Genomic DNA, 13826 nt, shown 5'->3' with positions numbered 1-13826 from the left:
TTGCATCTTTTTTAAATCGATGTCAGGCTACGATTTTCCGTCTTGATGCAGAAACGAGCTAAGTCTAAGCTGTTCTATTAACTCGGTGGAAAACAAGGACCACAGTCCTTATCCAGTGTGCAGCAGATTCCTGATTCGATACAAAACGTGTTAAATTTAAGCTGTGGAGTTTCGATGACGTAGTGTAAAAGAAACGATATGTAATCTCGGTACAAAAAGGACAAACATCCTGATTTTCTGTTAAAATGAATTCAGTCACGACTATGTCCAAAGATGAGCTTACTCCAACAAAGTAAAAATAAAAAAACAAGTCAAATCTTTATCCTATATAAAAATAAGTAAAGTTCAAGCTACACTTAGTCCTTCTACACGTCAAGGTAGCACCTTAGTTACGTTGCATGTTTTGAGACACGAAGTTGCCCTTTGTCCCCTCACCCCCCTTCTTGTCACCCTCTATTGCTAAGTTTTGTCATCTTGCTCATTGTCTAAACAATGTTCTGGATGGAATCTGCATTGACTAGATGAATATAATCTTGCTTAAAATTTCTTGCAGCTTACTTTTTAGTCTTTTATGCATTTTTGGATTAACACATTCCGTACCGATAGAAACAAATGAGATTCTTCGTTTTTTCTGACCTCTTCGGGCACCTTAGTATACGTTGTGTAGGCACTTTTTTGGTTCATCTCAGAGCGCTAGTGTTGTAGTGCTGTACCCAGTTTGGCCTATTCTGTACTCAGATAGCCAAGACCCTGGGTGTTTTTCCATAGTTGAATAAAGTTTGGAAGAATAGGAAGAAAACTGTGCGAACAAGATAAGAATATTGGAAGCTAAAGTGATGACAGTACACAGGTACGGTTCAGAAGCGGGGGTACTTCAAAAGACGGACGAGTGTTTGCTAGATGTTTTGTGCACCAGAATGACTGACGATACCTTAAACAGTAAACTGTACAAAAACTGTGTCAGTCACGCTTTCTATAGATATAAAAAGAGATAGGCTGAGATGACAAGGAGACGTTCTGTGGATGAAGGAGGACAGATTGCTAAAGAAAGGCCTTATCGGACTACAGTCCAGGCTCAAACAAAAGGAGGTCGTCCCCGAATGGATTGGGTCTACGTCGTAAGGAATTATTAAAGTGAAATAGAAACTTTTTTTGGGGGGGGGGTGTAAGTATGGGAGGCATTGAATAGATTGAGATGGAGGAAAAGCCTGCGTAGCTGTGTTGATCTCAGTTGGTGCTGCAGTGAGTTGTTAGTAATGGTAGTAGTAGTTTACGGCGATCTGAAATCTCTTCCTGCTCGACAACGTTACTTGTAGGGAATCTCCATTTAAAGGTCAATAATTGGCTGAGGTCGTTTTAGCCCCAAATCCTCGAATCTTGCCCAGAAACTTATTGTCTTTTAAGTTTTATTTTAAATCTTTTTTAACTTTACATTGTCAAAAGTCAAACATTTGCCTTATTATTTCTGTCAATCTAGTAATCTAGTTATAAAGCCGTCCTGGCCGAGTTGGTTAGTGCGCTGGATTCGGGATCCTTTGTCTGAGAGGACGCGGTTTCGAATCCCGGTGTACCCAATTCTTCAGTTGGGACGGGGGTCAGTGGCGTGACTCTGTAAGCTTAGCCAGAGTCGACCCAGCTCTAAATGGGTACCTGGAGAAATCTGGGGAAGGTAAACAGGAAGGGTGTGCGCAAGCACAGGATGGCTGGCCCCCAACCCCCCATTGCACTTCCTGGCTGAAGGGCCAAGAAACGGAGATCAGCACCGCCGGTAGGGACTGTAAAGTCTAATGCCGTATCCTTTACCTTTTTTTTTTTTAATCTAGTTATCTTCAATATTCTACTTAACATGCCATTAAAATTTTCTGATTTGGTAATTTGGTAAATGCATTTTTTCAAGGCTCTTGATTGTTTTCATTCCAGGAACTTAGATCAGACACTTATTACTGCTCTAATTTTACCAATTACACAAATTGAATTAATTATTCTTGTTATGACTCTGAAAAAACACCAAGCGTCACAAAAGGTAGATGTCGTTGATATTTTTTTTTTTGTCGACATTATCGCCTACTCTCTTGAGTGTGGAGCAAAAACATACAGAAAGTCCTACCTATCTATCCTAACCTATGCCTAATCTATCTTGATAAGTACCTAACCTATCTTAGTCGGCATTCCCTTTTCCCATTTCGTGTAAGCCTAAAGACAGACAAAGGATATCTTGAGAAGAAATGTAATTCGACGAAAAACAAATACACTTAACCTTATGTGAATAAGGATAGTATTTGCTCAGAAACATTTTTGAAGATGTCTAATTGACATAATTAGAAATGTCAGTTAGACCAAACAAAGAAATGTCTAGGTTTTTAAGTAAAAAAGAAAGCCTTTTAGTGATCAGTGTTGCATGTAGATGTGATGATACTGGGTGGCTCTTTCCTTCAGTCTGAAAAACCCTTTTACTTAAGAAAAAAGAGAAAATACTGATATATATATATTTTTTTTAATAAAGACAATTTTTCCTTTCCAAAGGATTTTTATTTGGAAACTGTTTTTATTACAATCCGTGGCCAGCGAGGAAGATCCTTCGCTTGTTTCAAGTGAACTAAAATTTGATCCATTTATTTCTTTTATTTATGAATTAGGTAAAGTGGACTTTTCACAAGTAGTAAAAAACGTAAGATGTTCAAAAAAAATCACAAATTCACTTTTTTTTAGCTGTGAAGAGCAGAAAAACATTTTTATGAAAAACCAGAACCTGTCTTCTTCCGCCAAAACGCAAAATTAGATTTTGTGCGATTTTTTTACATATTTTCCTTTGGTTTTAGTATAGCTCACTAATTTTTTTTTTATATTTTTGTCAAATTTAGGCCTTACGTCAGTGTCAAATCCATTTTTTCTAAAATCAATGCTTGTGACTACATTAAAAGATGTTGTAGATATAGCAAAAACAGGTGAAAATCAAGGTGCTATCCACTTGTCATCTTTTATTGCTAAATTAAATCTAATACGGCTTTATAAAGGAATTAAGATATCCTGTCATCTGCCTAAAAGGTGATTTTTCTCTTCTCCTTTTTCTACTTCCTTCTTCTCTTCTTTCCTCTTTAATCCTCTTTCAGAGGGTAAATTAAGCGATTAACTGGAATGAAAATATGAACAACGGTTTAAGTATGAGGAATTACAGAATTTAAGGAAGGAATTATTTTCTGGTAATGTTGGGACAAGCGACTTTTTGTTTTCAATAAATGGTATGTAAAGATCATGAAACAATAAGAAATATTTTGCAAAATATATAGAACTGGGAATGACTCATAGAGAGAATTTTTCTAGGGGGAAGGGATAGGTGATTGCTGAAAATAATGTAATAATGTTGAATGTCTTTTTTTGCAGCCATGGCCATGGGTGGCTTTAGAGCATTAAATATCTAAAATATTCCCTGTCTATTATGTGTACTATCATGTTTGTTTTGTTTTTGTAATTATTATGTTATTTAATTGTTATTAATATGTACTACGTGTTTTTATCGTTATGTTTGTTATTATCATGTGCTATAATTTTTTGTGTAGGTATTTGTATTTTCTTTTTTTTTGCCATGGCCCAAAGATGCTTTCGTTTTGAAATAAATATGTAAATTATTGAAAATTGATCTGTTTATATGTAAATAATTGATCTGTTTTATTTGGTGGGGGTAGATGCAATTAGAGTTTCTAATAATAATTTGTAAGCAAGGTTTGCCTTGCCTCTGGTTTTTACATTTAACTATTTATCAGATATTTGATTCTTTAGCCGACACGGTAGACAATATTGTATAGCTATTCTAAATTTGTAACTATAGGAACACTTTTAAAGCTAAAAATTGATCTGCCTTAAATATTCTGCCAAATGGGCTACCAAATGAACTACTTAGACCACGAGCTAGTCTTTGTCTCTCATGTCTGTTTGCTGCTTTTCTCACCCCTCCTTCTCTTCCTCTCTCCCCCTTCTCCTTCTGTTAAACAAACAATCCCTCTTTCTCAGTTTTCCGACTTAAATTAACAGTTTATCGTAGGTTATATATGTAGCAAAGTTTTTTTTTTCCCACTGATCTATAATCATTTTTCTTTTCAGGTTTATGAAGATGATCAATTTGTCTATTTAATACAAGAATACTGCCGAGGAAGAGATCTTTTAGAACGGATATTTAGGCAAAAGTCTTTCACAGAACGAGAAGCTGCTAATATATTTTTTGTATTAGTGAACACAATTGAGTACCTTCACAAACACGGAGTAAGTACTAATGGGACTCTATCATCTAAAATTAAAACTCATTTTAATTGAAAATCAGTTGTTAAGTTTCAAACAATTTAGTAAAATGAAAAATGATGATAGCTCATTTTCATTCTATTTTTTTTTTCAAGTTTTCAAAAATTACCCAAATACTTTCAAAGACAAAAATAGTTGTATTTTTTTTTTTTTGCTTTTTTGTGTCGTTTGACATTAGGTCGAAGATAAAAATTCTTACAATTTGTGAATATAATTCTGAAACTAGCTTTTGCGCTCGTTACAAAAATAGTCTAAATTACTTTACTATCCAGAAATTATTTAAAATCATGTAAGCTCATTAGGGCCTACTATCAAAAAATTATATGTTGGATTCAAATAAACTTGGACCTTTAGATAACTATTGAATTTCTTACCTTGTGGTATATACCTTATTGTACTAGTTTGTCGTCTCTTACAGCCAATGGAAGGAAGTTATTCTCTTCTAAATGGTTTTCATTGGCTGTCAGTGATGAAAATAAACTGCAATAAATTGCCATAAGCTATATTGAGCGTTAGGTCTAGGGAATTGAAAGTAATTTTGAGAATATTTCTACTTCATATTTTTTATTATATATTCGTTTTACAGTCATATTTTTATATGACTATATTATATTTTTTATATTATGTTATTAAAGCCGTAATTTTACCGTAAAACTGTCTCATGTTCTTACGTAAAATTTAAGTTGGATCAATTTGTTCTACCAGATTTTCTGTTGTAAATTTACTGTGCTCGATTTGAATCTCAAGTCAAATTTAGGTGTTTTCGAAGACCACACTGCCTTTCCATGACGATATATAACAGTTCAATTAGGGATAAATCTTTTTATTAGACAGTGAAAAAAAACTGAATATTTCGATCACATATACTGTGACCATCATCAGTAAAATTTAAGTTGGACCAATTTGTTCTACCAGATTTAGGTGTCTTCGAAGACAACACTGCCTTTCCATGACGATAGATAACAGTTCAATTAGGGATAAATCCTTTTATTAGACATTGGAAAAAAAAATGAATATTTCGATCACATATACAGTGACCGTCATCAGCAGATATACTACGGATGAGTACTTCTGCCGATGACGGTCACCGTTTATGTGATAGAAATATCCAGTAATTTTTTTGTTGTTTTTTCAATGTCTAATAGAAGGATTTATCCCAACTTGAACTGTTATTTTTCGTGAAGTCAAACGATGATGATCACTCTTTGACGATCACTTTTGACGATCTCTTTGACGATCTTGACGATCTCTTTGACGATCTTTTCTTTGACGATCTCTCAGACGATCACTTTTTGCTGCTTTGTCTTTGAAAATAAAACCTGACGATATTCATGAAAAAACTGGCATTACCTTTTATGAGACTAAAACACGACAGTATTAGACAGCAAAAATTAAACCTGATGTAAAGGACAGGAATAATATGTAGTTCTAAGTCATATTTCTGGTATAATCACGTTACTGTTACATTTTTATGTAAAATGTAACTTGGAATCAATTGGGGCTACTAGATTTTCTTTGACTTTATAAAGAATTGCAATGATTGAAATTGAAGAAAGTCATATCCAAAATTGGAAAAGTTACATAAAGTAAATATAAAATTAGAAACAAACCAGTTCTAAACTATTTACAAAAAAGTAGAATCGTGCTATATCCTCAGGCCACCTTTCAAATTTGAATCTAAAACTAGATTTAATGGTTTTTAAGAAAAAAAAACTTAGAAGGTCTTTTTGACGCTACTGAATTGTACAACGCTATTTGTTGAAAAATATAAACTAATGTTTTTTTTCTTTTTTTTTCTCTTTTTTCTATGGTTCGTCGTCAAATGATGTTTTTGAGCCATTGAAGCACTAAAGATATCGAAGTAAAAACTTGTTTTGCTTCCTGGACCCATCTATGATCTGTTATTTTCTAAAATTTTCGTGGGGCAGTTTCAGAATTATGAAGTATTAAAGGCAGCACCGCATTTTTGTGTTGCCATGTTGAACCGTGAATCAAATTAGCAAAACTAATTAGCTACAAATACAGAAGAGAGAATAATTAGGACTTTTTTTAAGACAATGAACGAACAAAACCTATTTGAATATTTCGGCCCTATATCTAAGGGACGTCTTCAGCAAAGAAAATAATAAACAATAATACACTTACAATAAAAGTTCTCGGTTCTATCTTTTGAAATAGCCTAGGCATCATTACTTCTTAACGAAAAGTTAAGATTTTCGTTAATTGAGTCTCGGCTGAACTTTTCGTTAAGAGTTAATGATGCCTAGGCGGTTTTAAAAAATTGATTTTTAACCGAGAACTTCTATTGTAAGTGTGTTATTGTTTATTATTTTCTTCGCTGACCCTTAGATATAGGGCCAAAATAGTCAAATAGGTTTTGTTCGTTCACTGTCTTGGGAAAAAAGTCCTCATTATTCTCTCTTCTATATTTTATTATGAAAAGGCAGTGTGGTCTTCGTCATTATTTAACTAATTAACTAAATTTGACGACGCATTTCATTCACAAAATTTTATACATTTACATTTTGCATAGCTTAGTTTTGGCTTATTTTTCATCCACGTTTCTTATTTTTGAATTTTACTCCTGTTACTACCAAAACCGCGTAGCTGCACACGAAGGTTTTTTTTTCATTAAAAATTCAATGCCAGATTTTTTCTCATTTTTTATCATATGACTGTCTAAGTTTCTAGTCGATCAATTCAGACAATCATATTTTATTGTTTTTGGTATTTTACCCTTTTGAAGAAAAGATTGAAAATCAGTTATTATTTTTTTAAACAGGTCGTTGTAACTAACTATAAGTATGGAGTGACTTCGTCCAATAGTAACCGAAAGTGAAAAAAAAAAGGAATTTTGATAACAATCCTTACAAAAAATTAGATGGTTATTCTTTTCCTAGAATCGGATTGGGTTTGTATGCTGATCCAAAATATATGGGATTCGTTAAGTTTAATGTTTCTGATCAAAAGCTACAGGCCTGAGAAAATTTTCCTGATTTTCGGAAAAGGAGGGAAGCCCCTTCAAGAACGTCAAATAATCTTAATGAAAAGCACATCATCTGATTCAACATATCTTAGCTACTTTCTTCCAAAATGTGGAATTTGGTAATGTTTTCCCAGAAGGGAAAACATTACTTTTTTTTTTTTTTTTTTTTTTTTTTTTTTTTTTTTTTTTTTTTTTTTTTATTAAGGGTTGTTTGTATCCATTCGAAGAGGCTCATTCAAACGAAAACTCAAGCTTTTAGTGCCCTTTTTCAGTGATCAAAAAGATTGTACCACGGGAAACTGGCATATTATGCCCTAGGAATTAATGTCTTATCTCCCTTAATTTATACTAAGCCTGAATAACGGTGCTGCGGGTGATACCTCCATTCTTGTTACAGAAAAGTGTTTTCTGACATTGCTTTGATGCTTTTTTTTTGACTAAACTGATTCGCTTTATAATACAGTGATGTTTAAGTGTGTATCAGTTATACGAAGGAAGGGCGATTGTTCATGTGAATGCAGGAGCGGGGTGTCAGATAACTCGAAGGGTACATTTAATTTGTCTAATTTTCTAAGTCTTATTGAGTCATCAGATGAATTTAGAGTGAGTTTTTTTTTGTCTAGTTCCTCTGTATTCCCGTGGATATTTGGATCTACGCCTTCGTTGTTGGTGCTGGGGAGGGGCGGTAATAGTGTCTCTCCCGTTGCGACTATCTTTTTCTATTTATTTTGAAATCTTACCTTGACCTGTTTATAAGGCACAGAAGTGAAAAGGGCAAGACTCTGGTACCATCAGCCTCATTAGGCATATTTGTTTTGTCGGAGGTCGCAAGTGCGATTAAGAGTTTTTGTCAGCGATTTTAAAGAGTAAAATTTCTCATCCCCTATTTATATTAAATGTTTCCACGAAGTGAGGGGGATTTTCTGGCTTGATTTAAACAAACGATGAAAAATTAAATTAAAATATTTTCCAACTAAAAATAAGGAACAACAACGAAACTTAAAAGGAACAGAAATAATCCTTTATATGAGGTGGCTGTCATTCCTTGATCTTTACGCTAAGGCTGGACTTTTTGTCATCATTCTTTAAGAACAACTGCTGAAAAAAAGGGCGTTTAATCGAAATAAGAAGCTTTTTTTAAAGCACTAAAAAACTGAAGCGTAATGAGTGAAGGATTGAGAAGGGAGTAGCCCCCCCCCCTGTATACGAAAAATTTTCTGTCTGTTTTAAGTTTTAATGTTGCTCATTACTTTCAGTTTAAAAAACTTCATTTGGTTATAGGAAAGATATAGTTTATGTTGCGAATATACTAATTTTAATATTTTATATGCAGGTTGTTCATAGGGATCTCAAGCCAGAAAATATTCTGTTCGCCACTGAAGAGGGTGGCCCACCAACTTTGAGGCTTTGCGACTTTGGTTTCGCTAAACAATTAAGAGAAAACGGACTTCTAGTTACGCCTTGCTACACTGCCAATTACGTTGCTCCTGAAGTTCTAAAGAAACAGGGTTACGATGCCGCCTGTGACATTTGGAGCCTTGGGGTAATGCTCTATGTAATGCTTTCGGGGTAAGTGCCTCTGTTTACCCATGTATAAGACATTTTAATTATTATAAATATCTGAAGAAACTGTTCATTCCATGCGACAGCGCAGAGAAACACGTCGAATTTGTATTTTTTTTTTTGTTAATTCCGTCCGTAAACCAAATCCCGTGGTTTCTTAGTTAAAAAAAAAAAAAAAAAAAAAACCTTATCCTGCATAGTCAACATTTTGCTATCAAAGATATTGGCCAACGAATGCCTTGAATTTATGGCTTTTGGTTTTTTATACCAGTAAGGGAAGCAGACTTCAAGTCATGCCTTGCTACACTACCAATTACGCTGCTCTTGAGGTTCTAAGGAAAGGGGTTACGACTGGATACACAAATATAAATGCATTTCGGTGGGGAGGGACTTAGGCGATAAATCTGTCGTTATCACACAGCAGCTTGAATTCAGATCCTCCGCCTCCAAAGAAGAATTTTATTATCATTTTTCTGTATTAATCGGGCGGAGAGGGGTGGTACAATTATTTTAAGTGAAAAACACTTGCAGCTAATAAAACATATAAAATCATAAGATATTATAGGAAAAGGAAGCTCTTTTTAATTTTAAATCATTTTTTGCTTATATACAGGCCAGATTTACAAATAGGCCCACTATGTCCAGGCCTAGGGACGCAGAATGCCAGGGGGCGCAATAAATTATCACGTGATTTTTTTTCTTAGCAAAAACGAGACTGGTGTGAGTTATCGTCAAAGTGCTAGGTGTACTTTGCTGCTGCGCTGTCTTTTCACAGAAAAGTAATTGTGAAGCAATTTAGGAATTCCGTAGCCACTTATAGACCGTTAGATGTCTCCCAAGAATGGCAGCTGACATTTTGGTATCACCTTCTTTCATTTTTTCGGCTGATCGGTTGCACTCCTAAGTGCTTCCACTATCCCTGAATTTTCGGGGATTTTCCCCCGGAAATCTCGCAAAAACGGAGCGGCAAAAACGCTTAGGCTTAGAAGCGTCGAAGCTTTAAATTCGGCCCTGCTTATATATTAGAATATTTACTCTAATTTTATAGCGTCTTTAAATTCGGCCCTGTTTATATATTTGAATATCTACTCTAAATTAATAGCGTCTTTAAATTCGGCCCTGCTTATACATTAGAATATTTACTCTAATTTAATAGCGTCTTTCAGTTCGGCCCTGCTTGTATATTAGGATATTTACTCTAATTTCGTAGCGTCTTTATTTTTTTTTCAATATGAAGTAAGTTGAAGTTGGGTGACATATTGGGAGATTGAGGGTGGCTGTCATATTTAGGGTAATTAATGTTTGTTTTTGTGTTTTAACCTTGCTTTTCAACTGTCACTTAAACTTTGTGCTTTTTGCTTGCTTAGACTTTAATTTTATTCGATGGTGATAAAGTTATATTTTATGACCATCTTTATTTTTTTATATAATATAAAAATTGGGAAAGCAAATAAAGCGTAATGGCTTGTGCCTTTTTCACGTTATAACTGCTTTTTTGTTTAATAGCGTTCCCATTCAAACAACGCTGCATACAGTTCTGACCTCCGATGCTTCCAATGCGTTTTTCATGCGTTTTTTTCATTAACGTTATAACTTTTGAAAATTGTCCATGTGTGAGTGGATGACAACTTCTATTGTGCTTGTGATATTGTTTAAAATCAATTTAGCTTTGAGTTCTGACTAGTTACAGTCAGAATTTGTAAATTGTTTATTGTTGATGGTCCTTTTGAACTTGTGAAGAGTAGTTTAGTTGGCTCAAACTTGAACTTTAATAGAATGTCATAGTAGAATAAACACGAACTTCTACATTAAGCTTACGCTGGAATTATTCTACAAAAAATTATCTAGCGTCAGGAAACTTAGCAATGAAGCTGGTGGTGGCCATGACTTATCTATGAAGCTAGTGGTGGCCATGACTTAGCTATGAAGTTGGTGGTGGCCATGTGTAACAATTTTCACGCTAGCTTCTTTTCTGCTGTCCAAATTAGTACATTTTCAGGATCATGGGGATTTTATTTAGTCCAGCAATACGGTTGGTCTAAGGTCTCATTTTTAAATCTTGAAGATAAGGTAAGAGGGTTGATTCATTGCCGAGGGTTTCATGTATAGGGGAGATTCATTGATGAATCGTAGCCTACATAGCTAAGTGCCACTTAGTGATAACTGTATCATAGGGTTTTGACTTATAAAATGTGTTTTGAATTCTTGTTTAACTAATATCTTATCATTAGCTTTAATGAATGGTTTTAAATGATAATTCCTATAGGTAAGTATGAAGAAACCTGATCTCTTTTTTTCTTTTGTTCTTTTTTTTCTTTTTTTCTTATGGTTTTCTATGGAGGTGGTATCCCTGGATCGGGTTTGGATGATTGTCACATCATGAATTATTTTAATTTCATTAATTGTATTTTAATATGAATGTATTTGTTTTTTTTTAACCTGATTCTGGAGGAATGAATTAGAAAAAAAATCAAAAGACTTTTAATTACCTGATTTTTTTCCTCGCAAATATACATTCATATTGCAATCGTATTGTATTAATATTCTTGTATATTGTATTTCCAAAATTCAACAAAAAAGGGATGGTTAGGTTTTTATATTTTTCGCACAAGGAAAAGAAGTTCTCTGCTCGTCTCTAGGAACCTTTTTCCTCCATTGTGAGTTTGTGATAGAATGATCAAAAACTGATAGAATGATAGTACTGAATGGGTTTTCAGAGTGAGAACATCTCAATTAATCGGTTATATTTTCACAATCTTTATGATCATATTTAGTTTGCTGGATTGAGTTAATTGTGTTGTTACGAAGTAAACTTTCGGATTTGACTGTTTAACTTTGTTGGATTATTGGATATTGTTATTACGAGAATAATGATTGGATGTTAGAGTACTGACAGAATTAACCAGGTTCCACTGGTACCACCTAGCCAAAATTGTCAACTCATATTGTTGGCATGCCCCAATATAAGATAAGTCTTTTCCTCTTGTTGTTATCATTTATTCGAGGCCTCAGAATTTACATTGGAATATGGCAAAATACAGAAAAGGAAATCTGGCCTTGGCTCGTTTCCGTGATTCCCCGTTATGGCCGGCTCACGTGGTCAAACTGATGAATCAGTCTGGAACAACTTTTCGATACACTATTATTCGCTACGGGTCCCATGACCTACAGAATGTTTTCGAGGCAAACCTGCTGGATTTTGAAGAAAACCATCCCATTGCCCTTAAAATAAATGCAATTGGGGTAAAGAATGCTTTCCATGAATACGAAAATTATCCAGATATTTACATAAAAATTATAAAATGGGGAAACGAGAAAAGAGGAAATAGAGAAAAAACTTAAGTCTTTGTAGGCTTAGACACTTCAATTATTGATAATCAGCTTAACTCTAATCAAGCAGAAGTAGAGAAAATTAAAGCAAATGTAATGCAAGACATTTAGAAAATAGTAATGGAGAAAGTTAGTGCGCCAAATGATGGAGCGTCAACACTTACTCAGTCTAAGGATGCTCAAAATATTCACCTTATTGAGTCAGAGATCTATGATTCGATAACACTAGAATTAGACACTCTAGAATTAGGCAAATCAAAAAATTCCTAATAGGTCTAAAAGGTCAAATTGATTCTCTTGAATTTTGTGTTGAAAAACTTGAAGAAAAGCTAGACGATTTCGAGCAGGAGATGTTGCTGGATTCATTAGTATTTTCTGAATTAAAGCAAACACCAGGAGTTGAGTTAAATGTGGCTGTATTTGATACTATTGTGAACAACATGAGTCTGTCAGCTATAACTTAGTCTCAAGTATTTTAAAGGCTACCAGATTCAGACTTATGGACCCCGCTCTCTCAAGCAATTCTATCAACACTGATCCTCCTGTCCTTGTCAAGTTCGCGAGTAAAGAAATTCCTTATGGTGTATTTAAAGCAAAGTCAAAGCTACCTAAATCAGGAATTTTCGTTGGTGAATACCTGAAAAAAAGGAAAATCCTAGGATCCTAAAAATCCTAAAAAGGAAAAGTCAATCCTAGACGGTGCACGTGAATGTTATGGTATGAAAAATGTTTGATCAGGAAGTGGGTGCATTTTTATCCGCCAGCAAGGTAATATGAACCCAAAAAGAGTTAAGTCACTTGCTGAAAAATTGTGAAATGTTAATTGAGTGGTTGTTTGTTAATTGTATTAGATATAAATTTTTTTTCATTATTTTCATTTAGCCAGCCCCTTAGTGTCTTTTTGTCTTCTTTTCGTCTGTTTTTTTTTTGCGTGTGTGTTTTGCTGTGGTTTTATTATTATTGTTATTTTTGTTGTACTTTTTTTTATCGTGTCAGTTTGTGTGTTTGACAGTAGTAATAAGATTCCATTATGAATAATGACTCAAATGATGTGTTTGAACGATATTTGGAAACTCAGTTGCTGATAGAAGATCGTGTTGAAATTCCTATTGGACGTGATGATTTTATGCCTAATCAGTTTAAAAGTCTAAGCCAAAGTGCGTTTGTCAGGCCGTCAAAGAATGGTTGTAGTTCAGATAAAGATGAACGAATGCTTCGTGTTTTCACATGGAATTGCCACGTTACGACTGGTTATTTGGATATTTTACAGTTGATTGAGGATTCGCATAGTGAATTTGATATAACTGAAATTTGTGAAACGTTCTTGAGTAAAGATCAGTCTCTCTCCGCTTATTATCAAGTCAATTAAATCTAACTCAGCTGACATTGATGGATTAAATTTTCGTGCTTTCAGAGCATTTATGACTTACCTTCCATCCTCTTTTCTTCATATCATAAACGTCTCACTCCAAACTGGAACATTCCCGCGAGCTTTAAAAAGCGAAAGTAATCTCACTGCATAAAGGAGGTGTGAAGTTGAATATACAGAACTGGAGACCTATTTGAATCCTTCCATTATACTCTAAGATAATAGAAAAAGTTGTGCACCGTCGTTTGTATCATTTTCTGACAAATAAAGGACTTCTTTCCGAAA

General features: G+C 34.2%; 1 protein-coding gene across 2 annotated transcripts in view; it reads left to right on the top strand.

Annotated features, from left to right (window-relative positions):
• LOC136037006 (ribosomal protein S6 kinase 2 beta-like) overlaps positions 1–13826 on the top strand; it is an 884370-nt gene that overhangs the window by 738477 nt on the left and 132067 nt on the right. For both annotated transcript variants that reach the window (XM_065719419.1, XM_065719428.1), the window contains exons 14-15: positions 4099–4257; positions 8613–8848. In XM_065719419.1, coding sequence (XP_065575491.1) covers positions 4099–4257; positions 8613–8848 — 395 coding nt within the window. The remainder of the gene's footprint in view (positions 1–4098; positions 4258–8612; positions 8849–13826) is intronic.

Source organism: Artemia franciscana, chromosome 2 (assembly GCF_032884065.1).
Source record: "Artemia franciscana chromosome 2, ASM3288406v1, whole genome shotgun sequence".
NCBI lineage: Eukaryota > Metazoa > Arthropoda > Branchiopoda > Anostraca > Artemiidae > Artemia > Artemia franciscana.
The sequence above is the reverse complement of the archived record's forward strand: the minus strand, read 5'-3'. Positions and strand labels throughout refer to the sequence as shown.